Below are 26,336 nucleotides of genomic sequence, written 5' to 3'. Positions count from 1 at the left end.
CAGCCAATGAGAAATGCGTATTCTGAGCCAATCACAGGATTCTATAGAGATAAACACAGACGGCGAGCTCTCAACCAATAAGAATAGGGCTGGGAGGCTTCTCTGACCAATGAGGGGAAAGCAGGAAGAAAAGGTCAGCTAGTGAGAGCGCAGGGACAGAGGTTAAAGGGCAGTGGGCGTGGCGATCCGCAGAACACATGACAGAGACGCCTGGAGGTAAGATTGGAGCCGGAGGCTGGTGGTGGCCGCTCGTGTCCGCGGAGCTGTGTGGACTTTCGTGAAAACCAGTGCCCTGAGCAACCAATCAGGAAGCTGCTCTCATTTTCTAAAAGCCTGTAAAGATGAGAGCTGGAGTCTGATTGGCTGTTCTGCAAAACTGCGTAAATTTCCCCTTGCACTGTGTAGATCGTGTCCCAGATCTGACTACTTTATGAAATCCCCTTGTACTGACAACTGCTAATTACAGGAAGCTAAAGATCGCTGAAAGTTGCTTCAGGGAGGTGCTCAAAACTTGCAGACTTATGCCAACCCCTTAAAAGACAGGCCACCCTCCCAAAATCCACATTTTTGTGCCCTGTAATGCTTAACACCCCCCCCTACGCGGCGCCCCCATAACACCCCCCCCCCCCTACGCGGCGCCCCCATAACACCCCCCCTCCACGGCGCCCCCATGACAGCCCCCCTCCGCGGCGCCCCCATAACAGCCCCCCTCCGCAGCGCCCCCATAATAGCCCCCCCATAACGTGCCCCCATAACACCACCCCTCCACGGCGCCCCCATAACACCCCCCCTCCGCAGCGCCCCCATAACGTGCCCCCATAACACCCCCCCTCCGCGGTGCCCCCATAACACCCCCCCTCCGCGGTGCCCCCATAACACCCCCCCTCCGTGGCGCCCCCATAACACCCCCCTCCGTGGCGCCCCCATAACAGCCCCCTCATAACACCCCCCCCTCCACGGCGCCCCCATAATAGCCCCCCCATAACACCACCCCCACGGCACCCCTATAACACCCTCCCTCCGTGGTGTCCCCATAACAGACCCACTCAACGGTGCCCCCATAACAACCCCCCTCCATGGTGCCCCATAACGGTGCCATCCGCGGCGCCCCCATAACACCCTCCCTCCGCGGCGCCCCCTCCGTGGTGCCCCCATAACAGCCCCCCTCCGTGGTGCCCCCATAACAGCCCCCCTCCATGGTGCCCCATAACGGTGCCATCCGTGACGCCCCCCATAACGATGCCCTCTGTGGCGCCCCCCATAATGGTGACATCCACGGCGCCTCCCATAACGGTGACATCACGGAGCCCCTTCAAGCAGCGAATCTGCAGGGGTGCAAGAGTCATACTGCTGCCGCCGCTGCCGACCTGAAATGTGAGAACCTGGATAATCCAGTGTTTTACGTTGTGAGAAGCGTCGAGCTGCAATTCTAACATTTCCATCCTCAGTGTCTTATTTGACATTTTCCAAACCCTCTTCTTGGCCACAAGGTGGCGCTGTGATCCCATACACTGTGCGTGCAGCGTGCTCAGTAGTGTCATCAGTGGTGCTGAGCTGCAGTACCGGCCACAGCCACACGCACATGGGTGGTGCTCTATCTATTGGTGTCCAGGGAGCACCATGGCCTCCTGGTTCTGCTGATTATTGGGCTTCTAGGGGTTAGATCCCACAGGTCACAACTCCCAGCATGGTACGATGTGTTGGGAGTTGTTGTCCACTGTTCTAGACTGATGATGTTGTCTTTCTCCAGGTTGATCACTATGATATTCCCTCGGTTTGTGGCGCAGCGTCTCCCTCCCCCGTCTGGGCGCAGGCACTTCTGGGGGTGGCTGAACGCCGTATTCAACAGGTGAGACGAATCATACTCATTAACCCTTACATCACCAATACTGTTCTGTGAATTAAAGGGTGTGTCCAGGGGGAGGGGGGTGTCTTTTTTAAGAAACGGCTCAGAGGGGTTCTGAAGCTCCCCAGATCCGTGCTGGTCTCTGCGTCCTGGTCCTGTCTTAATACACACAGGAAATGCCACCGTCGAGTGACAGCCATCTCCTGGAGTGGGAAGGCAGAGACCAGTAGGGACCCCTAAGCATCGGAACAGAAGTGAAGGGGGATTGGTGAGTACTGCGTATTTTATCTTATTTTAACCCACTCTGGGCCATTAGCTAAAAAAATCTTTTCTTCCTGGACAACTCCTTTAAATGCAGGATCGGTTCTCTGTCCTTACATTCTGGATCATCTGCTGTGCCATTCCTGTAATATTCCCACTAGTAGTTTGCAATAAAGGTCTAGATGGGTGTTACCTTTGGGGGGGGGGGGGGGTGTCCCTGCAGTCTGACACTGGCAGCAATGACTAGATAGTATCAGACTCTGCAGGGACCCCCCCCCCCCCCCCCCCCCAACTGGTAACATCCATCTGGACCTTCATTGCAGACTGCTGGCAATTAATTCATAAACTTCTAGTAGGAATAATAAAAGATGCCACATCACAGAATCGGAAGAACTGATGCTCCAGAATTGTTATTACACAGGGAATGCAAGTAGAGTTCCCCTTTAAGACATTTGTGTTGCCCCAGGGTGGAGTTCAGCTCGCTCTATCCTTGGAGGCGCGTTCTCTTGTGCTCAACTCTGCACAGAGGGCATCCTGGTGGTCAGAGCACCCCCCCCCATGGTCTGATATTTATCACCTATGTTCTGAGGGGGCGGAGCATGACGGCTCCACTCTGTAGTGTCCTGTCAATCCCTGTGTCATGCTCCGCCCCTGCACTAGGCATAACACAATGTATGCGTTTGGCCTGGGGTATTTCGGCGCAGTCCCTTCCTATCATATTCCTACTGTAATCTGATGAGCGAGGAAATTCTTAGAAGACGGAATCATTACCCGCGGGCGGCACGCCCTTGGCGGGGCCTTTGTTCGGTCTTGCTGAAGCATGGAGGCAGATGGCAGCTTGTGGCACTGTAGATGAGTCGTGTGATAAGCCGCAGTCTCGCCCTTCCATACGTGATCTGACGCTCAGAGCGAGATACAATACGGTTATTGTGGCGGCTCAGGCGTAGGTCACCCTGCGATCCTTTATCTGGAGTCACTCAGCTCTGGAGACAGCTGCACCTGGTCTGTGTCTTCAGAGCAATAAGACACCGGGGGCCTCTTATCTGGAGCGCGCAGGTAATCAAATCTGAGCCTGCGATCACTCAACTTAATCCGGGAGACGAGCAACAGCAGCAAAACAAGCGGTATCCAGGGGGCTCCCGACCTCACAGCATCTCTAGCCGCCAGCAGCTGTCTGCCAGCCTAACCCCCTGATTATCTAATGTTTGTGGGGGCCTCCCGACTCTCCCTCGATAGCACGACAGGAGAGAGAAGGTCAGACATGTTGGATCCCATCACGCCCGATCCTTCTGTTCTCAGGGAGAGTAGAAAATGTGTGTGCTCAGAATACATGCATGCTCGGCCGAGCATTAATGCATATGAAGGGGGGGGGGGGCAGGAGAGAGAGCTGCCAGCAGAACCAGCCCCGTGGCCATCAGGTATCTTGTGTATGGCCAGTTTATTGCTGGTTAGGCTGACCATTATCCCTGCCGCCCCCTCCCCCACCATACACATGCACACTTGGCTCAGATGTTGACCAGTGATGCCTTATTCCCATGTCTTGCATGATTTTGGTAAGTAGTCATTGTTTATGGTAAGTACTTTATATGCCGCACAGGACCCGTCTGTGTGTGGTCCACCTCCTGCCAGGAGCTCACGCCTGCTTCTACCCCCCCTACAGGGTTGATTACGAGCGCATTAAGGAAGTTGGCCCTGACCGCGCGGCATCAGAATGGCTTCTGCGCTGCGGCGCTAAAGTACGTTACAAGGGATTCGAGAAGTGGCAGCACGATTACAACGGACTCCCCACCGGGCCCCTGGGAAGATACAAGATTCAGGGCATCGACGCCACAGAGTCCTGCATCATGTACCGAGGATTCGACTACCTGGGTGAGGACGGGATGTGTGATGTAAGAAAAACTCTGATGTCATCACGTGAAGACACAGATCCAGTAGTGACAATCACTGTTGTAGTCGGGGGGGGCCACACACCTTCAGGGGCTACAGAGCGACTGCTCATTAGGACTCCCACATGCATGCGTGTGCTGCTGCCAGACCCTTCTCATCTCCAGTCAGAAGAAAGGATTGGGCATGCTGAAATCCATCCTGTTGTGGGAGATCCAGTACGCCCCAATACACACGAGATAGGCGCCCGGCCCCATCCGAATCGTCCGCCACAGAAACGTTACGGAGCACTTCCGTGGCATTTCGCTCCGTGCCCCCACACCACAAAACACTACAACATGCTCTATATATTTTTTTTCTGCAGTGTGGACAAATCGCAGACCCATTCAAGTTGAATGGATCTGCATCTGTCGGCGCCGGCCACGTGGACTGAGGAGGTCGGGGTGTTGTTGGGGAGCCTAAAAAATATCCTGGGAAGTTGGGGGTCAAACGCTTCTGGTTCTTTTTTAGACGGTCTGGAGCATCTTGAGGAGATCAAGCTGTGTAAGTGCATGTACATCGAGGACGCCTGTCTGGAGAGAATAAGCAAGATAAAGAACCTACAGGAGAGCCTGCAAAGACTGGAGATCATCACCTGCGGCAACGTGAGCGACAAAGGAGTCATATCGCTGCACTCCTTGAGGTGGGTCACTAGCGCAGCGGGTTGCAGGACCAGGCATTTGTAGATGGGTTCGGGTGCGATATACTGTGAGGTCGCAATTCACATCTTAGCTATTAATAGAGTAGTTCCCCTTTAAATAGGACCCGTGCACATTGTCCCTGCGGGCAGGCCTTCTTGTCGCCTCCAGGTGGCGCTGTTGTTGTTGTTGTTGTTTTACTGCCAGTATCTCATATAAATACATTCCAGCGTGATACTGAAAAAGAGCTTTATTTTAGAAAAATGCTGAGTTGTACAGATAAAATAGACTTTAATAATGACAAGTGATGACATCACAGGGTTGCTTGCTGCAGATGACATCACAAGCGGCGTCCTTGTGCCTTCACCGTATTAACGTGATCTCTGTGATTTCCAGGAATCTGCAGTACTTATTTTTGAGTGATCTGCCAGCGATCAAGCAAAGGGAAGCGACGATGCAGCTGCTGCAGAATTCCAACCCTTCGCTGCAAGTCGAACTAGATCTGGATTAAGCGTTTTCTGGACTTTTTTTTTTTTTTTTTCTTGCATTTCCAAGAATTCACGGAGAGCGCCATTTTTTAGTATAGAGGTATTTGCAAAAGCTTGCAGGTAGAGGGAGCAGCACTGCTTTGGCGGCGAGCACATGGATTTCTGCAAACTTCATTTATATGACTGGAGCGGTCGAAGAATTTTCTGCAACAGTGTCTGCTGCGTGTGCATGAAACCTAACGCTCCTTATTATCCGGGAGGGTGTCATCGAGGGATGAGCGAATCCACTTCGGACGACGCAGCCAAAGCCGATTTGCATAAAACTTTTTGTTCTGATACTGCACGGAGCTCCTGCCACTTGGAACTGAAATGTTTTTTTTTTTTTTTTACAGTAGAAATTAATTTATGAAGTTATTACGCAAAGTCTCTCAAGATTTCGCGTAGCAATAACCTCGGCTCATCGGAGCCAATACATTCTAATACTGTATGGAGCTCCTGCTCCGTACAGTATTAGAACAATGTTTCATCCGAAGTTGATTCGCTCATCCCTACTGTCAACATTAATTACAGTCGATATGTCATAGTTGCTTAACAGGTGCAGGTCACACCTCTGGGATCCACATCTCTCTTGTGGGGCCCTTTCTTGCAGGAGGTGGTCGCACATGCGCTGCTTCCTCCACTTCTATGGGAGTAATGAAAATGGCCGAGTAAGCATTTCGGAGCTCCAGTAGAAGAGAGGTGGGTCCCGCACGTATCGGACACGTATGGCATATCCTGGGAGTAACGCGGCCACTAGACAGTGTATGGACCGAGGTTGCACGCTGTGCCGACAGGACACTATATTCAGACAAGTTTTAAATGCAATGTTTGTCATGATTCGCGCATTAAACATGAGTTCTCATAAAACACTTCTGCTCCTTCAGAGTCGTTCTCCGCGTGGCGAGGCTCCTGAACACCTTGTGAGGATTTAGCAAAGTCCAGCGGTTTTGACGCCAGTCTTTCAAATCTCCTGCGCTGTCGGAGGGTGTGACTAATTCATGACAGGGCTCGGAGTTGCCGTAGATTTGTCTTTATTTGCACCTGAAAATGGCACAAATGAAGATAAATGTGGCGGACCCACTGTCCCCACCATGCCCCCTTTTTAGAGAGTGGTGAGGGTGGCACAGATACAGCACTTGCGCATTAATTTGTTGCAAGTGGCGTTTACAAAAATGTCACCAAAAGAGAGGTGCAAAGAGATGCTAGAACTTTGTTCTTGTGATCGTTGGGGTCCCAGAGTTACCAGTGATACCACTACGCTATAGACCTTTGGTTCCCTCTCCAAAGACGGGGACCGGAGGTGCAGTGAAGACAGGCTGGGAAACGGAAATGAGCGGCAGGGAGCAGGCAAGTATGGATTTCTTCACGGGTCCCACTGGCTGGAGGATTAAAAACACATCCTGGACAACCCCTTTAAGCTTATATTATTTGACTGCAAAGATGTCCCCATTCAGGAGAGCGGGACTATAGCCAGAGCCGTCTGAGAGCTCGTGTGATGATTTTACACTGAATGGACTAAGCAGCCTGCAATGTATGAGACGTTCACAGCTGCAGGAGACACTTTTTAATAAAATATACATGCATTTCAGTAAAGTAAAGGCCACTGATAAGCAACATGTAAGAGATTCCAGTATCTTTCCTCTACAGGGTCCTCAGGCGTCTTGTTTACTGGAAGACAACGCGTCAGCTGCAGATATATTCAGGTTGATGCCCAGGAGACCCCTGTACATCACAGATCCTGAGGGTCTCCCTGCAGCTAATTGTCTGGGGGCGGGGGGTTTCTCCCATAGGAGACCGTCTTGTATGAACGATACACACTGCTGATGCTTTCTAACACGGATCTAGAGATTGCAGCCCTCTCTTGGGGCGACCCATGGTCATCTCAAACCACTGCTAACATATAGGTGTATACGTGTGATTGATGCAGGTTTCACCTCTGGGATCCGCACCTGTCTTGAGAACAGGAGCGCACAGACCCTCCCAAAGAGTGATAGGCGGTGAGTGTGTGTGTGGCGGTACAACTGTCAAACCGTAACATAAGGCGAGCTCGGGGAGGACAGAAAACTCCTGTGAGCAGAAGGGCCTGACCACTACTCTATTCACTTCTGTGGGAAAAATAGCACTAGTTGAGGCATGGCCAACCTGCGGCTCTCCAGCTGTTGTAAAACTACAACTCCCACCATGCCCTGCTGTAGGCAGTCTGGGCATGCTGGGAGTTGTAGTTTTGCAACAGCTGGAGAGCCTCAGGTTGGCCATCCCTGCACTATTTGGTTAAGGTGGGACAACCCCTTATTGTTAGAGGGGTCCCAACGATCGTCTGTAGACTATGGGGGGGGATAGAGCAGCAAGTGTGTAAATGAAGCTACACGCTGAAATGACGAATCTAATGGTGGTCCGTAAGGCCACGTTGCAGCATGTAACCCCCAGTGACAGCTGCTGCAAATAATCCCAACATGACTGGATTTTTGGCCGCAGCTTTGTCATCCCAGATCACAATGCGAGTTGCATGCAGTCAGACTATTTTTGGTCGTGCGCCTTTTCCTGCGGCACCAATGACACAAGTTGGTTTGAAGGAAGACGTAATTGCGGGACGCTGTACGGCTCAAATACACCTTTTTATTAACACAGAAATATCCAGTAAAAATATATATATTGTGTACAGAGTTCATGACATTTACATACATTGTATATCTGTGTCTCGTCCCCAATGTGTGGACCGTCGTCATTTTTACTATACAGCCCCAAGAGCGTCCAATTGTTTTGTTTTACGCTTAATTTGTAACGCGGTGAAATGCGATTCCAGCAGCGGTTTAATGAATGATGAAAATCGCCTCTGGATAACTTAATGCCCAACGAATGAAGGTCAGAACATGGCGGAGTAATCCGGCTTCTCAGGACGCTGGCAGGGCAGACGTTCACTACGTCTTATCTCACCATCAGGACTTCTCAATTAACCCCTTGCTTGCTAATCAGGAAGAAGGGCGATTGTGGCAGGAAGCCTCGGCACCGCTTTCTAAGGTCATTGTGCAAAAAAAAAATACAACATGCCCAATCCTGCATGGGGATATAGAAGCATCTGTGTGAACGAGCGCAGGATGGCGACGCATGCGATTATCACTGACGACCTCTATAATCAGCTTATTACGACTTAGACGCTGGAGAGTGCGTTGTCTAAGGCCGTCCTTAGTTTTGCCATTTGGAAGCGGACTTTATGTAACTAGTTGGGCCGGGTAAGTAGATCTGGAGATTACAGCCCCTGGTGCTGCCATTACGATGCATGCTGGCCTGGCACAGCTTCATCCCTATAGTACCATGTTACCCGCTGCACAGCTGCCCGTCCATTTGATCGGGGTCACGTTCTAGTACATTTATTCTCTATCAGCCCGTAATAAGACAACATAGCAGCTGGCAGGGGGTCCCAGAGCCAGAAGCGTTGCAATCATCTCACACGGGGTGGATGTTTGTTTAGGAAGCCCGTACACAGAGCAGTGGTGCGGTGCACGGCCGAGAAACGGGATGCAAATTTGCACGCACCACTACCACAAATTGCCATAATTGCTCAATGTGGTTTTTGGCCTTGTGGCTTGTACGGGTGAAGCCGACTGAATCCATGCGTCATCTGTACAAGCCGATTCAAGACCCTCATCTCAATACCGCAGAAAACTAGTACAACCACCATTAGGCGAACTCGTCAGCTCTCTGGCGGTGTCTGTAGGGCCTTATTCACACGTCCGCTCCCGTAACCCCGTCTGTGAAAAGACAGCCAGTGCTTGATCCATGAAGCATCCGATTTTTGCATGTGCACTGCTCGGCTGAAAAGAGCGTTTCCAGAGCGCTCCTGAGCCACGGTCAGTGGGAAAACATGGAAGCGTTAATAAGCTAGGGATGAGGAGCGAATCTATTTGTCTCATTAGCACGATCTCTTCAGCTGTGAGAGGCTGTCCCCATGGGTGAAGAAGCGCACACCTGCCTGTTAATTGACAGGGCCGAACATGTAGCCTACCCGTGACAATCTGGATCCTGCAGCGCTGCTCCAAATTCAGCTTAAGAAGCAGCGACTGCGCATGCGCAAATACATTTCTAGGTCACAGGTGATGAACTCTTACTAATGAGACAAGCCAACATTAAAATCAATGGATACGTGTGCTATCCAAGGAGAACACGGACAGCAAACATCTGTAATTTGCTGACATGTGAATAAGTCCTTACTTGACATTTGTGATCTTTTCTTAAAACTGTACATTGTGCTGTTCCTCTATTATTCCTCCTACAAATGTATAAATAAATTAACTAATGGTTGTCACCAGCTGGGGGTGTGGCCTGCAGACGTTCAGAGTCCAATCAGTGCTGACTTTGTAGGGACACACCCTGACACAGTGATGCCCAGAATTTATTCATACATATTCAGGAGGAATAACAAAGGAACGGCACAAAGCATTTATGAGAAAAGTTGCTCCAGAATTGATATTTCATGGTGATTACAAGAATTTACTACGGCAGACGCGCCAGGAGCGGTGACGGCAGACGCGCCAGGAGCGGTGACGGCTCCTCTTTAGGCAACTTGCAGGTTTCGATTTCTGACAACTTGTGCGTCGTGGTCCAGAAAACTTGAAGGTCACCACATTCACTTCCATTATGTTGTGATGTGCCACATTCAGAGTTGCCACAACCAAGATTATTATTATATTTTTTTATCAGTAGAAGTTATAGGATCGTGTTCCTATAGGACTGCATCTGTGGGAGAAAAAAATTCTCCGAATTTTTCTATGAAGATCTCTGAATGTCGTAGATAAAGCCCTGAAAGATGGGGGTATTCTATAGCACGACCCACATTGTGTAATGGCATTTTTTTAATACCCACTTCACTACAACACTGGGGTGGGGGAATGTACAAAATCCTTAAATTCGCAACACCCTCGCCAATTTTTAAAAACACACCTATGAGTGTGCTGGAGAACTGTTGTACGTTATGCCAGAAGTCTACGTCAGATCCTTGCTGGAGTGGAGAGATTTCATGTTATGGCGCACAGATCCCCTAAAGGGACTTGACTATTTTAGGCGTCAAACAGTCGCAAGTCCCCTTTTCTACCTTGCCACGTGACAATATTTAGTCGCGCGCCCGGTTTTACGCCATGTCCGCCAGTTCGGTGAGGCCGTGGCGTGACCCTGGCAGATTTAGTAACAATTACGCCTCAAAACAAGAGTAAATATTAGTGAAAAACTACTCAGGCAAGGGGCTGACGCAGTTTTCATGCCAGACGAAAGGACTTCCTCAGATGCGTCATAAATTAGACGAATCAAACGGCAGCACGAAAGGGGAAACTAAGACCGGCGTAAAAAGCCGCTTTTAGCAAATGTGCCCTTATGTGTTGCGAATGGCGAGCGGGGAGAAATCCACTAACAGACACCGCTCAGGATCCGGTAATTTGAAATCCGGATACACATTAGACGGTCGGCCGGTCCCTCTGGCTTTTGTCGGACATTTATCAGCTTGAAATGTGCTAGCGGCCAGAACGCTCAGAAAATGGCACTTCTGAAAGCGCTGTAAATGTAAAAAAAATGTAGATTATTATAATCATTTAAGGCATCTGTGCCCAGTGCAGCCTACTCGTAATAAGAGAATGAAACTGGCGATGAGTGGGCAGAGCTGAGCGGGCATGAGGATGGTAGTCTGGACCCCCATAGGACTCTAGGGATGCTGGTTCGCTGCTTGCGGCCTGCACACTGCTGCGGCTGGAGACATGGCTGCCAGGTAATGCACGTGATATTGGTATGTGATGCTATATGGGTAATGGAATATGGAGCAGCAGCTTGCAGTGAATTGCTCGCAGCGCCATAGTGGGAGATACAATCACACCTGCCCTCGGCCTCAGCGTGCAGTTTATTAGCATTTAAACGGCCGGATCCTATAAATGACTTTCAAAGGCCATGCCTGCTGTTTACCGGAATACGTGCCGCCTCTCATTTACCCCCACAAATTCCTGACGTTCTGTTCCAGGAGCAATAAATATTTAACCAGTCTCTTTCTGCCGCTTAGATGTTGGGGAAGCGGTAGTTGAATTTTCGGGTGTTGTAATATTTCTTGCTCTCCAGGGCTGGTAAGAGGTTGCTGTTGGTGAGCTGCGGCAGGTGCTGGAGCTGCAAGAGAGGGGGACGCCAGTTACACAACGGCAGCCGAACTATGCACCGACGACATTTAACCCCTTAATGACCTGGCCTGTCTGGGCTTTCATTATGCAGTTATTCTGTTTTTGTCTTTGCTTTTCAGCAGCCAAAACTTTTTACCACTACTGTAGCTGTGCGAGGCCTCGTCTTATGTGGAAACATTTTTTGGCTTTCATGTAATAATATGCGCAATTAAATGTATTTTATACTAAGTAATTATTTAAAATAATTAATAATTATTATTTAAAATAATTTTTTTTACTATTAAAGAGAACATGCCAGCAGGATCAACCCTAGTACATTAGACATACTGCCTGCAAATTCAAACGACCCCCGTCTGGTAAAAATTGGTTGCAGCGTTCCCAAAAACATTTCTTTCTTTATGCAAATGAGAGCTTCAGTGCACCAAGGGGCGGGGCCTGGCCTTTCAGTGCACCTCAGGTTTCCAGTGCTGGCCACACCCCCTCAGCGCACTGAAGCCCTCTTTTTTTTTAGAGAACGCCACAACTAATTTTCACATCACAGGTATCATTTTAAGGCTCCATTCACACGTCCGTGATCTATTGCGGGTCCGCAACACACCAGCCCGGCACCCCCATAGAAATGCCTATTCTTGTCCGCAAGCTGCGGACAAGAATAGGACATGTTCTATCTTTTGCGGAGCTGCGGACCCGAAGATCGGGGCCGCGCTCCGCAATTGCGGATGCAGACAGCACACTGTGTGCTGTCCGCATCCATTCCGTCCCCATAGAGAATGAATGGGTCCGCACCCGTTCCGCAAAATTGCGGAATGGATGCGGACGTGTGAATGGAGCCTAAATCAGCAAGATCAACCCTAGCAGGCAGCCTGTCTGGTGTAAAAGGGTCAATCCTGCTGACAGGTCCTCTTTAACGGATTACTGACTGAATCAAACGGGCATACTGAGACACCCGAGTTCAGAATCTGTGAATGTAGCTGAAGGATCATTGCCAAGCAAACCAAAGTATTTATGAAGTTACTCAACTTTTTACGACTCAATGTAATTCATGAATGTTTAAACTTCATCTTCTAATGTAGATGCTGTTTATAGAATGGACACAGGAGCTTACAATCTAAAAGGGAAAAGCGGGCTCTTCAGCCTCGCTGGTAAAACATACCCCGGGGAAGTACTTTCTGTTTAATCTGGTCTGCTTTCTGCTGACTTTCTCTGGATCTTTTGCAGCATCTGCCTCTTCACGGATGCTGTCAAAGTAGGGGTGCTCCAGAAGCTGCTGGCACGTCAGTCTCTCGGAGGGGTCCATGTGCAGGCAGCCCTGTGTGTGCAGATACAGGTCAGGAGGGTGGACACATCTCTGTGGATCATTATCCAGGAAAACCATTGTAAGTGGAGCCCACCGGAGTGATCACTGCATTGATGGTGACTGGGATTGTTTTCAGTACAAAGGAAATCTGGTCTAAATTTTACTGGAGAAGCTTGAAGGCTATGAACACGTTTGACATGGGAAAAAGATTTTCACAGATGTCAGTGGTGACCTCGGGTAACTCCGAGCACTCAGTTTCAGGCTGCCCTGATATCCTGTTTACAACCCGCTCTCATGTGGACATGTCCTCCCAGTAATACATGCTACCGTCTTCCCCATACCTAGTGTGTGCTTTTTTTTCTACCTACAGTCTGTGTGATCTACAGTAAGAGAAGGGAAGGGGAGAGCAGAGAGAGTTGTCAGAAACAGGAGCAGAGCTCTGACTGATGTACATCAGATTCAGCAGCTAGGTGAAGGATTTACACACACTCTATAGGAGCAAATGGTAAGCAATTTTTATATGAAGACTAAAAAGTTTATTTTTGCATTTTGGAAGCAAATGAACAATAAAAAATGTCAGTGCAAAAGCATCTATAGCCTTTAAAGATTGTAGAGAGTTGTTCAGAACTGCGGAAATACAAGGTGTAAATCAATCTGATTGTACAAAGATATCTGCACATACAGCGACCATGTTGTGATATCTACAATTAAGCTGGCTATACAAAATTAGATGGCAGCCATTTATCCCCATACACAGACATGCTCAGTTCTCTATAGGAAGACCGAAATAAGCCGCTGCAAGAACAAAAGGATCGGCCATGTGGAAATACAACAGCCCGATCCTTATCTCCCCCGACTGCAGCCATTGAGAGAGAGTCGAATGGTCCCCAAATACAGTAGGTGGTTTGGCACTCACATGGAAATTGGTGGGTGCAGCGGACAAGCATTTAAAGTGGTGGCCAGCTTTATCCGTATGGGGCTAATCACGCTCATTTTTATCACATATCCAAAGAACCAGGGGGGGGGGGGGGTAATCATTGTTTTTGTAGCATGTAATTAATTCACTTTCACCCGTGTGGCCAACTATATATTCAGTTGCATCAAAAAAAGAACTGCTGTTTTACCTTCATTAGTCCGAAGGCCTGAGAGGAGATATTTGGAAATCTGTGTTCCAGGGGCTCCTGCAAATCAAAAGGACACATAATAAATTGCACATTGCTGGTGGAGCCCAATCTGAGTGACGGCGACTATGAGGAGAGGAGCGCACAGAGCTCAGCGCTATATCATTCTATTATATATGCATCAAGCTGTGCACCTAATAAGTTAGACAATGTTGATCTTTTATAATATTTAATACTTTCTATTCTCCGTCCAAAACTGGCGCTGCAGTCCTGGTTTAATGCGTGTTGCAAAAACGAAATCGCTCATTACTTCCTGCAACAGCAAGATGCCGACGTATCAAACGCATTTTTGGTCACACAACTTATTTTTTTATGCACTTATATAGCGCTACTATATTCTGCAGCGCTTTATAGACATTAGCATTAAGCTGGGGCTCATAATCACGACCGTAGTTTTTGCGGCTTGGATGCGGACCCATTCACTTTAATGTAGCCGCAAAAGATGCGGACAGCACTCCGTGTGTTGTCAGCATCCGTTGCTCCATTCCATGGTCCGCAAAAAAAAAATATATAACCTGTCCTATTCTTATCAGTTTTGCGGACAAGAATAGACAGTTATATTAATGGTTGTCCGTGCCGTTCCGCAAATTGCAGACTGCAAAACACACAATGGTCGTGTGCATGTAGCCCAAATCTTAAGGTTCCCCTCATCACAGACTATTCTTCTGGCTGTTAGGCTAGGGCTATACAGCGTTCAGGGGCGTAGCTACAGGGGGTGCAGAGGTAGCAGTTGCTACCGGGCCCAAAGACCCTTGTGCTGCATAAGAAGACACACAAAGCACTGAGGGAAGGGGGGCCCAAGCCTAACTCTTGCACCAGGGCCCATGAGCCTTTAGCTACGCCCCTGACAGCGTTGCTGTTGTAACACAAATTAATGGGGTTGCAGAGTAAAATAAAAATAAAAAAATCGGCACTGCTGAATTTTTTGCAACTCGCACTGTGATCCTATTTGTTTCTATTGGATCACCACTACTCTGCAACCTGGCTGCGACATCGTCACTGTGTAGCCCTAGCCTTAAAGGCCATCTGTCAGCAGATTTGTACCTATGACACCTCTTGAATGTGCACTTGGCAGCTGAAGACATCTGTGTTGGTCCCATGTTCATATGTGCCCGGATTGCTGAGAAAAATGACATTTTAATACATGCAAATGAGCCTCTAGGAGCAACGGGGGCGGTGCCGTTACTCCTAGAGTCTCTGCTCCATCTGCAACTCCCTCTGTACTATGAATGACAGGACCAGGCAGGCATAGTCACGCCCTTTAAGATCACATAATTTCATATTGGTATTTTGCTCCCTTATATGACATTTACTTACCGTGTTTTCGGGGTCCGGTATGCTGACTCCACTGAAGAACTGGTTTGTACTGAAAACCTGTTGATGTCGAGGGATCAGATCACCTACATGGATAAGAAAGTGAGCAATAGGCGTTACCAAAGGGCGGCAGCTGGTCGGTGGTGTCACCCTGACATGGTTCACCTCGCTTACCTAAACATTTCCTAATCAGGTACAGCTGATCCACGTCAGACTTGCCAGGCCAAAGAGGAATTCCAGATAGAAGCTCAGCAAAGACACAGCCAATGGCCCAGACGTCCACGGGGGGCCCGTACTGCGTGTCTCCTACCAGAAGCTCGGGGGCACGGTACCACCGGGTAGCCACGTAGTCTGTGTAGTAGTCGGAGGGCCCAGCTGTTCAGGCCAAGACATAGAATAAGCCCAGGCTTGCAGAATATTAAGAAGTAATAATAATGCAGATTGGAGGGCACTCAATTATCCAGATGGGGGTGCACCTCTTCTATAGGTGGCGGTTATTTTATATTTTGCTTGCAGAATATGGTCAGAGGATATAAAGCGCGTGTACTCACTCAGTATTCTGGCAAATCCAAAGTCGCAGAGCTTGATGACGGAGTGCTTGGTGATGAGGATGTTCTCCGGCTTGACGTCCCGGTGAATACACTGGTGACATACAAGGTTTGTCAGCTTAACGTCAGTCTTGTGGCTTTATTTGGCTGATGTTCCCTACATCTGCACCCGCTAAGCCCAGATTATGACGGGTAATAGGGGGAGGGGCACCGTATGCAAATAAGGAAGCCACAGCCCTCTCAGCCAATTAGAATTGGCGTGAGTGCGTACTCGTTCTGTCTAAGAATACGCAGCAATGATGCACAAAAATATTCCACGAATGGCTCCAGCAGTTGTTTAAAGGGGTATTCCGGTAACATGTCATATGTCCACTGTTCATGAGAACAGGGGTCCCGTGTCCCCCATCTAAATGCAGCGATGGTTCAGCATGCACACAGTCCGTCCATCTGAAGTCAGCCGAGTACAGCGCTCAGACATCGTCGGCAGTTCCACAGACTCAGATTGGGAATTTAAACCAAGCAACTAAGGGGTTAAACATGGGACGAAAAAGCTCAGAGAACAATTTGCTTAAAAAAACAAAACGTGAATGATCAGAGAGGGAGACGAGATCTACCTAGAAATGCTAATGGTGGCTAGATTTGGCTCCAGCGGGCCTGTGGGTGTGAAAAGTGCAGGACAACCCTGACATTATATCTGCCCCGGAGGGGTGCGAAAGGATTTGGAAGGAAGATAAGAGCTGGTAATGGACATGTGAAGGACGCCAGTGTCAGTCACACAATACACAGATACTAGGGGCAGAGCGACTGCCGCACTTAAAGGGAAACTCCAGTAAAACCGGGTTCTCTGATGCAATTATTCATTAGGGAATTATCTTTGACCTCCATGGCAGCCGTCAGCCTGCAGAACAGCACGTGGCCGCAACCTGCATGAGAATCCATCACTCCCATCATTATTATACCACAGTCCAGGGAGTCCGTCCTTTTACTCACGTTGTGCTTGTGGCAGAAATTGACGGCTTGCAGCGTCTGCCAGGTGATGCTTTTAACAAGGTGTTCGGGGACCCTGCAAAACATGAAATGGCGGCAAATGTCAGACGTGCGAAAACCAAAACTTTCTATAATGTGAGAGAATCAACAGGTACGTCCACACCGGACACAATCTGCTGCCGATTTTCTGCAATATTATGTGACCCAAAATCGAAGATGGGCTACATGCGGATTATGCAGCCGATTTCTTGCATATTCCAGTCTATGCATCGCGGACGGTGAAAGCAGCAAAAACTGCACAGAAATCTGCAGCATATAGACATTTCTCAGTGTATTCCACGCAGATTCTATATCCGACAAGTGGAGGAGATCTCAGCGCGTTTAACACCCATAACATCACTGCTTCTGCTGTAAAGCGCTGCGGATAATGAACCCGCAAGTCCATGACAAAGATCCCGTATAAGCCCTGTGTGAACATGATGTGAATGGGGACCACGGAAATCATGTGGCTCAAACTGCAAGCACCTTGTGTAGATCTACGGTCTAGCCCTGAGATTATATAGATGATAGATATGAGATAGATAGATAATAAATAGATGATATAGATAATAGATACATAGATAGATGATATAGATATGAGATAGATGATATAGATATAGATAGGAGATAGATTATAGATAAATGATATAGATGGATCTTTCCTGTGAGATTTGGTGCTCAGCCCCAGTATAAGAATTCGGCACAGACACATCAGAATATATAAATGACTATAAAATGGTAAACTGGACCCCAACAGCGAGGACGTACAATGGCCGTTCCGGCGCAGACTGTATTAACCCATTCCTGACCCGAAGCCACTCGATGAATTGCGCTGCCACAGAAACAGACAAAAGGATGAGTTGAAGTGAATTCCTTTCCCCGTCATAAACCCGGGAATCTACAAGGATGCGTTGTAAAGCGGCTGTCAATTCAAGGCTGCCCCATAAAGGCACACTGGGCCCCATTCACCAAAGACCCCCACTATGAAGTTAACCTCTTACATCCCAGGTTATGACCAACTATTACTGCAATTTAATAAAACAGACATAAAGGCAAAAGTTGTGTTTGCTTATAAATTTCCATAATGCAGACAATATCGACCACAGTAACCACAAAAAGCCCCTTATTTATTTTATGGACATATTCCGCAGCGCTGTACCGACATCATCGCTCGCTGTCCTCAGTGGAGCTCACAATCTAAGGTCCCTATGAATCTGTCTTTGGAGTGTGGGAGGAAACCCACGCAAACCCTTACACCAAGTAACCGTATTAATACAGCAATAATAGAGTGTATGCAGAAAACCCCTCATATCGGGGGCCACGTCAGGTCCTCCCAGTCTCATAACTGCACTGCAGACTGAATGCCCTGCACCTTAATGTATCGGGACCCCATACACTTGTATATCAGATACAGAAGACAGAACCGGTGAGAGCACCCATGCTGACCCCCGTCCACTGCCGAATATACCTACAATAGGTATGTGAACATCAGAACTGGACAATGGAAGAATCCGTCCTGGTCTGATGAATCGCGTTACATCATGTGGACGGCTGGGTGGGTGTGCGCACTTACCTGGAGAAGAGATGGCACCAGGTACACTATCATAAGAAGGCGGCCTGTCTGATGAATCACGTGGACGGCAGGGTGCATGTGTGGCACTTACCTGGAGAAGAGATGGCACCTTGTGCACTATGGTAAGAAGGCGGCCTGGTCGGATGAATCACGTTACATCATGTGGACGGCTGGGTGGGTGTGCGCACTTACCTGGAGAAGAGATGGCACCAGGTACACTATGGTAAGAAGACAAGCCGGCAGGGCAGTGTGATGCTCTGGACAATGATCTGCTGGAGACCTTGGCTCCTGGCCTCATGTGGATGCGACACAAACCACCTACCGAACCATTGTACAGACAAGTACTCCCTTCATGGCAGCGGTGCCCCCTAAAGGCCCTCTTTCAGAAGAATAGGGGGCTGTTCACATCTCGAATGGATTTTCTGCGACTGTTGCGTCGCAATCGCAGCATGTTGCATGTTGCAGTACGACACCATAGACTGCCATTATAAAAATTGTCGCGCGACATTAGTGCAACAAATGTCGTCGTGTAGACCTAGCCTAATTGGGCAAACATAATTCAAAAGGGCATACTTTTGAATCCATTTGTCAATCTGTACTTTTTTTAGTTTTTTTTGCTGGATTGAATAACGTAGCATACTACTCTTTTCGGTCCTACAAAATATTTTTATTTTTTTACATTAAAATAGGAGACATTACGTTCCCATCCATGAGTAAACGTATCTGCTTTTATCCAGACACTTCCTCCTTCCTTTGATACACTTCAAATCTTTATTAAAAAAATAAAATAAAATAGAAAGGTTTAAGAAAAAAAATGGGTAAATTTTTGGTTAAAATTATTGAAAAATTTATGCACATCAGTGAAACGTATACATAAAAAAATAAATATATATTTTTTTTTTGCTCTCTCTAAACATATCCGTTTGTCATTCAGCAAAAACGAGGCGTGAACAGGCCCTAATGCTCGGCCGCCCTGCAAAAACTGCTAGGAATGGGAATGACAACAAAGAGGAAAGATGGTGACTTGTCTCCATCCGACCGTGATCTGTGGGATCCATGGAGGCCGCACCGAAGACCTTACTGGATCGGATACCACAGACACCTCGGAGGTCAGGGGGAGGCCATGCTTTGATGCGTCAGTGCCATGTGTTTGGAAGGCACGGTAATGCAGGCGACGTTGGCAGGCATGCCCAATTCATATACAGGAGGGGGGGTGTTGCAATCGTCTGATATGACCCGAGGAGGGTTCTGCAGAATTTCCCCCTCCTTATGAAACCTTTGTTTGTTTTGGCGACTGTTCCTCATATATAAGATTAGTGCAGATTGCTTAGCAGAGTAACAAGCACTTAACCTGCACTTAGGAGTCTGGTATCTGCGTACTACAAAGGGCTTTCTGGCGTTCTCCTTCTTATCAGAAAGCTGCGCGTCTTAGATGTGAAGGAGCAAGATAATCTCATAAGAATGGCATCGGACAACGATAAACCACTTGCAATATGCATCTTGTGGGAAAACATGTAATTAACGTGCTGGGAGTCAGTGTCCGCATTGTAGCTGTGCATTAGAAATGACGAGCGCACCGCCGTCCTCACTGAGCCACCGACGTCCCTGGAAAGCAGATCGCCCCCTTATCCGTTACCCTCATGGAGCGACTACCTGACAATATTCTTGTTATCACTCAAAGGTTTATTTTCTTGTAGCTTATAATCACTTTGGAATTAATGGAAATCATCTTCCATACACTGACCTCCTTAAAAAGCAGAGTTGCAGTATAAAGCATGGGGAGGGACAAGGCAGGTGTCTGACACTCTAATAAGGGTATATATTAACGAGGCACTGAAAGGCCTCAGGTCCATGAATAAGTTATGGCTTGTGGAAAATTGAAAAAAAGCAGAGCTGCAGTGTAAAGCATGAGAAGTGGAGGGGCAGTGCAGCAGTTTGAGCCTCCAATGAGACAGGAGATTGATGATGAGACATGGTTTCCAGACTCCAGATCAAATACCTATAATTAAAGGAGTTTTCAGAGATTTTGATACTGATGATTTATCCTCTGGATAGGTCATCAGTATCTGACTGGCGGGGGTCCGACACCCAGGACCCCCACCGATCAGCTGTTTGAGAAGGCACTGGCTCTCCATGCTCCCCAAGCACAGTGCCGTACACTGTATAGCGGCTATGCCTGGTATTGCACTCAGCTACACAACGTACGGCGCTGGCCTTGGTAAGCTGCGAGAAGGCCTCGGTGCTCACAGGATCGCCGCTGATCGCTGAGGGTCCCAGGTGTCGGGACCCCCACCGATCAGATACTGATAACCTATCCTGAGGACAGGTCATCAGCATCAAAATCTAGTATAACCCCTTTAATAAGACCTCAGATCAGTCCCCTAACACTAATTAGACCCCAGACCACACACCAGACCACCACCTCAAGTACTCCTGTAAAATTAATCAGCCCCTGGACCACACTCCTAAAATGAATCAGGTTCCGATCCCCAACTAGACTGCTAATATTAAACCAGACCCCAGATCAATCCCCTTTCATTAATCAGATCTCAGACCCTTAAAAATAATCAGACCTTAGAACAGACCCCTAAAATGAATGAGACCCCAGAGTAGATCATGAAATTAGATCGGACCCCGGACCCCTGGTTCTCTTCCATGTGCTGCCCCACGCCCCCGGCGGTAGTTCTGAGACAGACCTGCTGTCAATCATGCATTGGATGAGACACTTTCTTCCAATGTGCGGGGTCCGGTCGCTGCTACCCCGCGGTTTCCCAGTTGAAAGCGCTAATCCCATCACAGGCGCTTACACATCTAAGTTGGTGTTATCGATAAGCAGGGAATCGACGCCAAAGAAATGGAATAAACGGTACAAACTGAATATGCGTCGGCTGCTGAATTGCTGGAGGTTCTTCACTTATTATATTGCAACATTAGGACACAGATTACAACAGAATCTGGAGTGCAGCTTTGTATGTGATTGGAGGAAAGTTACAGAACAAGACCTCGTTCACACGACTGTATGCGCTTTGCAGTCTGCTAACTGGCCGTGTGCATCCCGCACTATTGTGACAATGTCTATTCCTCTCCACACAACGGACAATAGGACACGTTCTACCTTCTTTGCAGAATGGTCATACGGACAGCACAGAGGACATCCATCTGCTTCTCTGCATGTTTTGTGGCACCACAGAAATTACATAGTCCGCGTTCAAACAAATGCGGATGTGTAAGGATTGCACATTTGTTTGATATCCGAAACGCGCAGACGTCAGCGCAATCTTTCTGCATTGTGTCACTTTTTGGTACGCTTTTATGGGAAGCTGCATTTTCGTGTTTTATTTTGGACACGGACCGAATATATACGGTCGTGTGCATGAGGCCTAAGGGGAAAAAAAAAAAAAAAAAAAGAAGTACTAACCCTAATAATGATCCCAACCAATCAATAGATCGGTATTTCTCAACTTAAGGGTTAAAGCCACAAACCTCAAGAATGTCAAGTAAATCCTTAAAACAGGAGGCTAAACAGGATTTTAGGTCTGTGCTTTATTCCCCGGTGGAGAAGGCGTGTCGCTCCCCGACTCCTCATCGTACCCATCAATTAGCCTCATACCGGATGGCGACACTAGGGACGAGCCGCTGTTTACACGAGGCTTCGATTCATCAGGAAACGCGCGCCCTTCATCTAATACGCGACCTGCTCGGGAGATTTATCAAATATTGCCATAGCACCAAGTCACTGTGCCGGAGTCCGGCCAATAAATTAAAACGAAGTATCGTTTGCACAATGATAAAAGCAAACAGAAGGTTGAACAGTGACAACCAGGACGGCCAATACCTTTTTATGTAACCAGGGGAGTGTCACAGGGTGTCAGGGCAGGAATCACACCGGCCGCTGAATGTGCAGAGTCTTAGGCGATTTCTCCCTTTGCCATTTGCTTGAGTTGCAGTCCTGTCATCCAATCCGGTTGTATCTTCCTGGGAAAGCTGGGTGATAACCTTTAGGCTAGGTCTACACGACGACATTTGTCGCGCGACATTTTGTTGCACCAATGTCGCGCGACAATTTTTATAATGGCAGTCTATGGTGTCGCACTGCAACATGCGACATGTTGCGACTGCGACGCGACAGTCGCAGAAAAATCCATCTTGAATGGATTTTCTGTGACTGTCGCATCGCAATCGCAGCATGTCGCATGTTGCAGTACGACACCATAGACTGCCATTATAAAAATTGTCGCGCGACATTGGTGCAACAAAATGTCGCGCGACAAATGTCGTCGTGTAGACCTAGCCTAAAGGTTATCACCCAGCTTTCCCAGGAAGATACAACCGGATTGGATGACAGGACTGCAACTCAAGCAAATGGCAAAGGGAGAAATCGCCTAAGACTCTGCACATTCAGCGGCCGGTGTGATTCCTGCCCTGACACCCTGTGACACTCCCCTGGTTACATAAAAAGGTATTGGCCGTCCTGGTTGTCACTGTTCTTTAAACAATTTTTTATAATGGCAGTCTATGGTGTCGTACTGCAACATGCGACATGCTGCGATTGCGATGCGACAGTCACAGAAAATCCATTCAAGATGGATTTTTCTGCGACTGTCGCGTCGCAGTCGCAACATGTCGCATGTTGCAGTGCGACACCATAGACTGCCATTATAAAAATTGTCGCGCGACATTGGTGCAACAAAATGTCGCGCGACAACTGTTGCGCTCTGTCGCGCGACAAATGTCGTCGTGTAGACCTAGCCTTAGGCCACCTGCACCCATTGCAGATTATGTGCATTTTTTTCTCTGCGCTGTTTCTTGTGAGGAAAAACTGCGCCGTAATACAAGCAGCAAAGTGTATGACATTTTACAAAAGTCCTGTGCACTTTGCTTTTTCGTTCCGTGTGGAAATCCACAGCGTGTCAATTCTGTGTGCAGATTTTACCCGGTTTAATAGAAGGGTGAGAGCTGCAGAAAAACCGCAAGTAACACATACATTTTTTTGTGCAGAAACGCACAGAAATCTGTTTGGGATTTCTGCAAGACAGGTAGCCTTATGGCTGCCATTGTATCTACCACAGCTCTGGACCGCCACCATACAAGTACAGTGGAAGTCCGAAGGGAATATATAGAGCGGGATCAGGGACTGTGCACGCTCCATACACAGTGCCGCTGAGAGGTGACGCCCGCCTGCAGCTGAGAGGCGACGCCCGCCTGCAGCAGACAGACTCGAGTGAACTCTGGTCCCGGGTACTAACCTCTCAGATGTCGCAGTTAATAGAGGGAAGGGGCTCTCTCTGTTCCCAACTGCATCCTTCTCCATGAACTCAATGGCAGGGTGCCAAGCAACTGTCATTGTAGCCAAGGACTAGTGAAAGCCTCCAGGGCCCTACCATCTTAGTACTCCCATTATACCCTGCTGGAGGCTGGGTGTAATATGAATAAGGGTAAAACCACAATGCACAGAAGTACTGCCGTGTATCGTGCAAGCAATTAAGGGTACTTTCACACTAGCGTTATTCTTTTCTATTATTGAAATCCGGTAAAGGGTCTCAATACCGGAAAAAAACGCTTCCGTTTTGTCCTAAGGAATTCTGAATGGAAAGCAATCCGTTCAGTATGTATCAGGATGTCTTCCGTTCCATCCCTTGTACGGTATTTGACTGGACAAAATACCGCAATTTGCAGACCGCAAAACACATAACGGTCGTGTGCATGAGGCCTTACCGATAGCAAATATGTAGAAGAGCGAACACGTTACATTAAAATAGGAAACAACTAATGAAAGGTCGAGTCCGGTAAAGCATTTTAGGTGCACGTCATCTCTGCACGCTGGTCACCTTTCTAAAGCCTCGCTCAGCGATTCCCGGTAAACATATTCCACCTTCATGTAGTTAAATAGTTAAAAATTAAACTGATCTTTCAGGTAAAATCTAAACTGTACAAAAGGGTCCTGAGACTAAATAGAGAAAAATCAGACACAGCGTCCGAGCAGGATAACACGAGGACGACAAGAACAGTGGAGCACAATATACGGACACAGACGGGGACGTAAAAAAAAAAAAACATCTTACAGCATTTGTGGGATATTTCTAACCCCGAAAACTGGAATATCTTTAATGCAGCTAAACATTTTGGGGGTCATTTACTATCAGACATCCACCTATATTAGGTGTATTTCAGGAACAGATTGCGGCGCAAAGGTTATTTGTGCCACAATCTGCAACTTTTTCCCCCATTCACGCCAGGTCTTAAAAAGTGGGTGTGGCGGGAACGGGGACGGCCGGTCTCATTTACCATTTTCTACGCCTGTTTTAGGCGTAGAAAATGGTCAAAATGCGAGACAACAAGGAAGCCGTCTTACATTTAGAATCAGTGGTGGATACGCCAAAGTTATGTAGAGGCCGGCACCTCTACATAACTTCTGCAGATCCACCGCCACCGCCTAAAACGCTGGTCTTAAACGACCCCCTATATTTCCACGTATGAGGCCTCTACAAATTGTTTCAACGTGGTTGGCATTGAAAAAGTAAGACAAAACAGTAAGGAGATGATAACACATCTAGAGGCCACCTTAATGCCAGCGTTCTGGGAGATTATGTTTTGTTACAAGGGAACAGTCAAGAGGGACATAAAGTGAATGGGAAAAAAATCTGCAGGAGTTACATACAGATTTACTGCAGAGTTCGACCTATGCATTGCAAAGGGTTAAACGCGCTTTGAAAATCTGAAAATACTGGAGGCATCAGGACCTTACGTCACATGATCACAGTGGGAGTGCAGGTCCTGCAGCATCCAGTGAAGGGCAAGTGTTTTTCCGCAAGTGCATGTTTTTTTTTTTACTGTCGGCACTATAATGGGGGGCACAAAGGAGAGCATAATTTATACTGGGGGGAACAAAGGGGGGCATCATTCATACTGGGGGATATTATCTAGACTGAGTCCACTGCAGGGGTTGGGGGTTTAAAAAAATAAATAAAAATTCATCCATTTTTTAAAAGCAGCTAAAATTGATACAAAACGAATGTAAAATGGCTATTAAAAACCGTGCGAGTGTATGTACCATAGAGGCCCAGACAAAAAGGGACTGCTATTGGGCCTTTATTATCCCTGCTATATGTACACGCCTGTAGTTTATGAACTGCGGTATTATATGACGCTTCTGCTCGTCAGTGTTTTCTAGCGTATACCGCTGTCAGTACAATCAATATACACCCAGTTTATAAGTGATGTCACTGACGATCTTATTCTGCACTTACCCTCGTGGATGTCGATCCAGTTCATGGAGGACGGTGTGGTCACAATATTCAAAGACTAAATGTAATTTCCTCTTCCGCCTAAAAACCTCCAGGAGGTTGACGAGGTTGGGGTGCTTTAATTGCTGCAAACAGAAAAAAAAAAAAAATACATATTATAATGGGATCCACATCAAAAAATGGAAGAACAAGGGGAGATTTACTAAGCTAAATACACCGAAAATGGTCTCAATTTGGGACAAAAAAAAACTGGACGTGGCTTAGAAAAAGGTCCCTGCCTAAAATGTGGCAAAATTACTCCGAAACTTTGGTGCAAAATTTGGGTGTCAAGTAATAATAATATCATTTGTAAAGCGCTTTTCTCCCATAGCAAGACGAACATGTCTAGCAAAGTGCGCCAAACCTATCACACATCGCATCTCTGTGATAAATGTGGTGCTTTTCCCCCAGTTTTAGAAATAACGATAAATCCCCCTCCAATGACATTACACTTAAGAAATTGTCAAAAATCAAACATCTGCAGAACACGTGTTGTTGTCCTCGATCGTCCCGTTATATGGTAACCAAATCCGGTTAATATTTTGCATAGTTTTTCCGTGTGAGTGAAATTCTGGACCAATCACACCGCACGTCACGTTGCTTTCAACCAATCACAAGGGAGCCGAAAGCAACGTGAAAGGGGCGGGATTTCTTGCTGACGGACTCTATAGGTTTAGCCCTTTATGGGCAGCTTACTGACATCTTTCTCTTGACGGATACCCTAGATCATGGATGCACAAGGACCCAAAACTTTTTGTCGACAGGCCAAA

At 47.7% G+C, this 26,336-nt stretch overlaps 2 protein-coding genes across 6 annotated transcripts in view; one reads left to right on the top strand and one right to left on the bottom strand.

Annotated features, from left to right (window-relative positions):
- Positions 1 to 155: 155 nt before the first annotated feature.
- Positions 156 to 6,811, top strand: DMAC2L (distal membrane arm assembly component 2 like). Of its 2 annotated transcripts, none has more exons than XM_044271958.1 (5): positions 156 to 216; positions 1,751 to 1,849; positions 3,768 to 3,976; positions 4,502 to 4,673; positions 5,065 to 6,811. In XM_044271958.1, the coding sequence occupies exons 2-5, from the start codon at positions 1,761 to 1,763 to the stop codon at positions 5,177 to 5,179; spliced, it is 585 nt and encodes a 194-aa protein (XP_044127893.1). In that variant the 5' UTR covers positions 156 to 216; positions 1,751 to 1,760; the 3' UTR covers positions 5,180 to 6,811. The 2 variants fall into 2 exon arrangements, with proteins under 2 accessions (XP_044127893.1, XP_044127894.1); XM_044271959.1 differs by lacking the exon at positions 156 to 216 and adding an exon at positions 251 to 335.
- Positions 6,812 to 7,791: 980 nt separating this feature from the next.
- Positions 7,792 to 26,336, bottom strand: part of CDKL1 (cyclin dependent kinase like 1) — a 38,043-nt gene continuing 19,498 nt past the window's right edge. For all 4 annotated transcript variants that reach the window (XM_044272463.1, XM_044272462.1, XM_044272465.1 and 1 more), the window contains exons 3-10: positions 25,531 to 25,652; positions 16,675 to 16,747; positions 15,688 to 15,778; positions 15,311 to 15,511; positions 15,140 to 15,222; positions 13,766 to 13,822; positions 12,498 to 12,653; positions 7,792 to 11,333 (exon numbers count right to left, since the gene is read on the bottom strand). In XM_044272463.1, coding sequence (XP_044128398.1) covers positions 11,229 to 11,333; positions 12,498 to 12,653; positions 13,766 to 13,822; positions 15,140 to 15,222; positions 15,311 to 15,511; positions 15,688 to 15,778; positions 16,675 to 16,747; positions 25,531 to 25,652 — 888 coding nt within the window. In that variant the 3' untranslated portion in view covers positions 7,792 to 11,228. The remainder of the gene's footprint in view (positions 11,334 to 12,497; positions 12,654 to 13,765; positions 13,823 to 15,139; positions 15,223 to 15,310; positions 15,512 to 15,687; positions 15,779 to 16,674; positions 16,748 to 25,530; positions 25,653 to 26,336) is intronic.

This window comes from Bufo gargarizans, chromosome 11 (genome assembly GCF_014858855.1).
Source record: "Bufo gargarizans isolate SCDJY-AF-19 chromosome 11, ASM1485885v1, whole genome shotgun sequence".
In the NCBI taxonomy this organism is placed as follows: domain Eukaryota; kingdom Metazoa; phylum Chordata; class Amphibia; order Anura; family Bufonidae; genus Bufo; species Bufo gargarizans.
Note: the sequence above shows the minus strand (reverse complement) of the source record. Positions and strands in the feature narration are given on the sequence as shown.

Coding starts and splice junctions, on each gene's coding strand:
- DMAC2L (XM_044271958.1), top strand. CDS start 1,761: ATGATATTCCCTCGGTTTGTGGCGCAGCGTCTCCCTCCCCCGTCTGGG. Junction 3,977..4,501: donor CCGAGGATTCGACTACCTGG/GTGAGGACGGGA, acceptor GTTCTTTTTTAG/ACGGTCTGGAGCATCTTGAG. Junction 4,674..5,064: donor ATATCGCTGCACTCCTTGAG/GTGGGTCACTAG, acceptor TGTGATTTCCAG/GAATCTGCAGTACTTATTTT.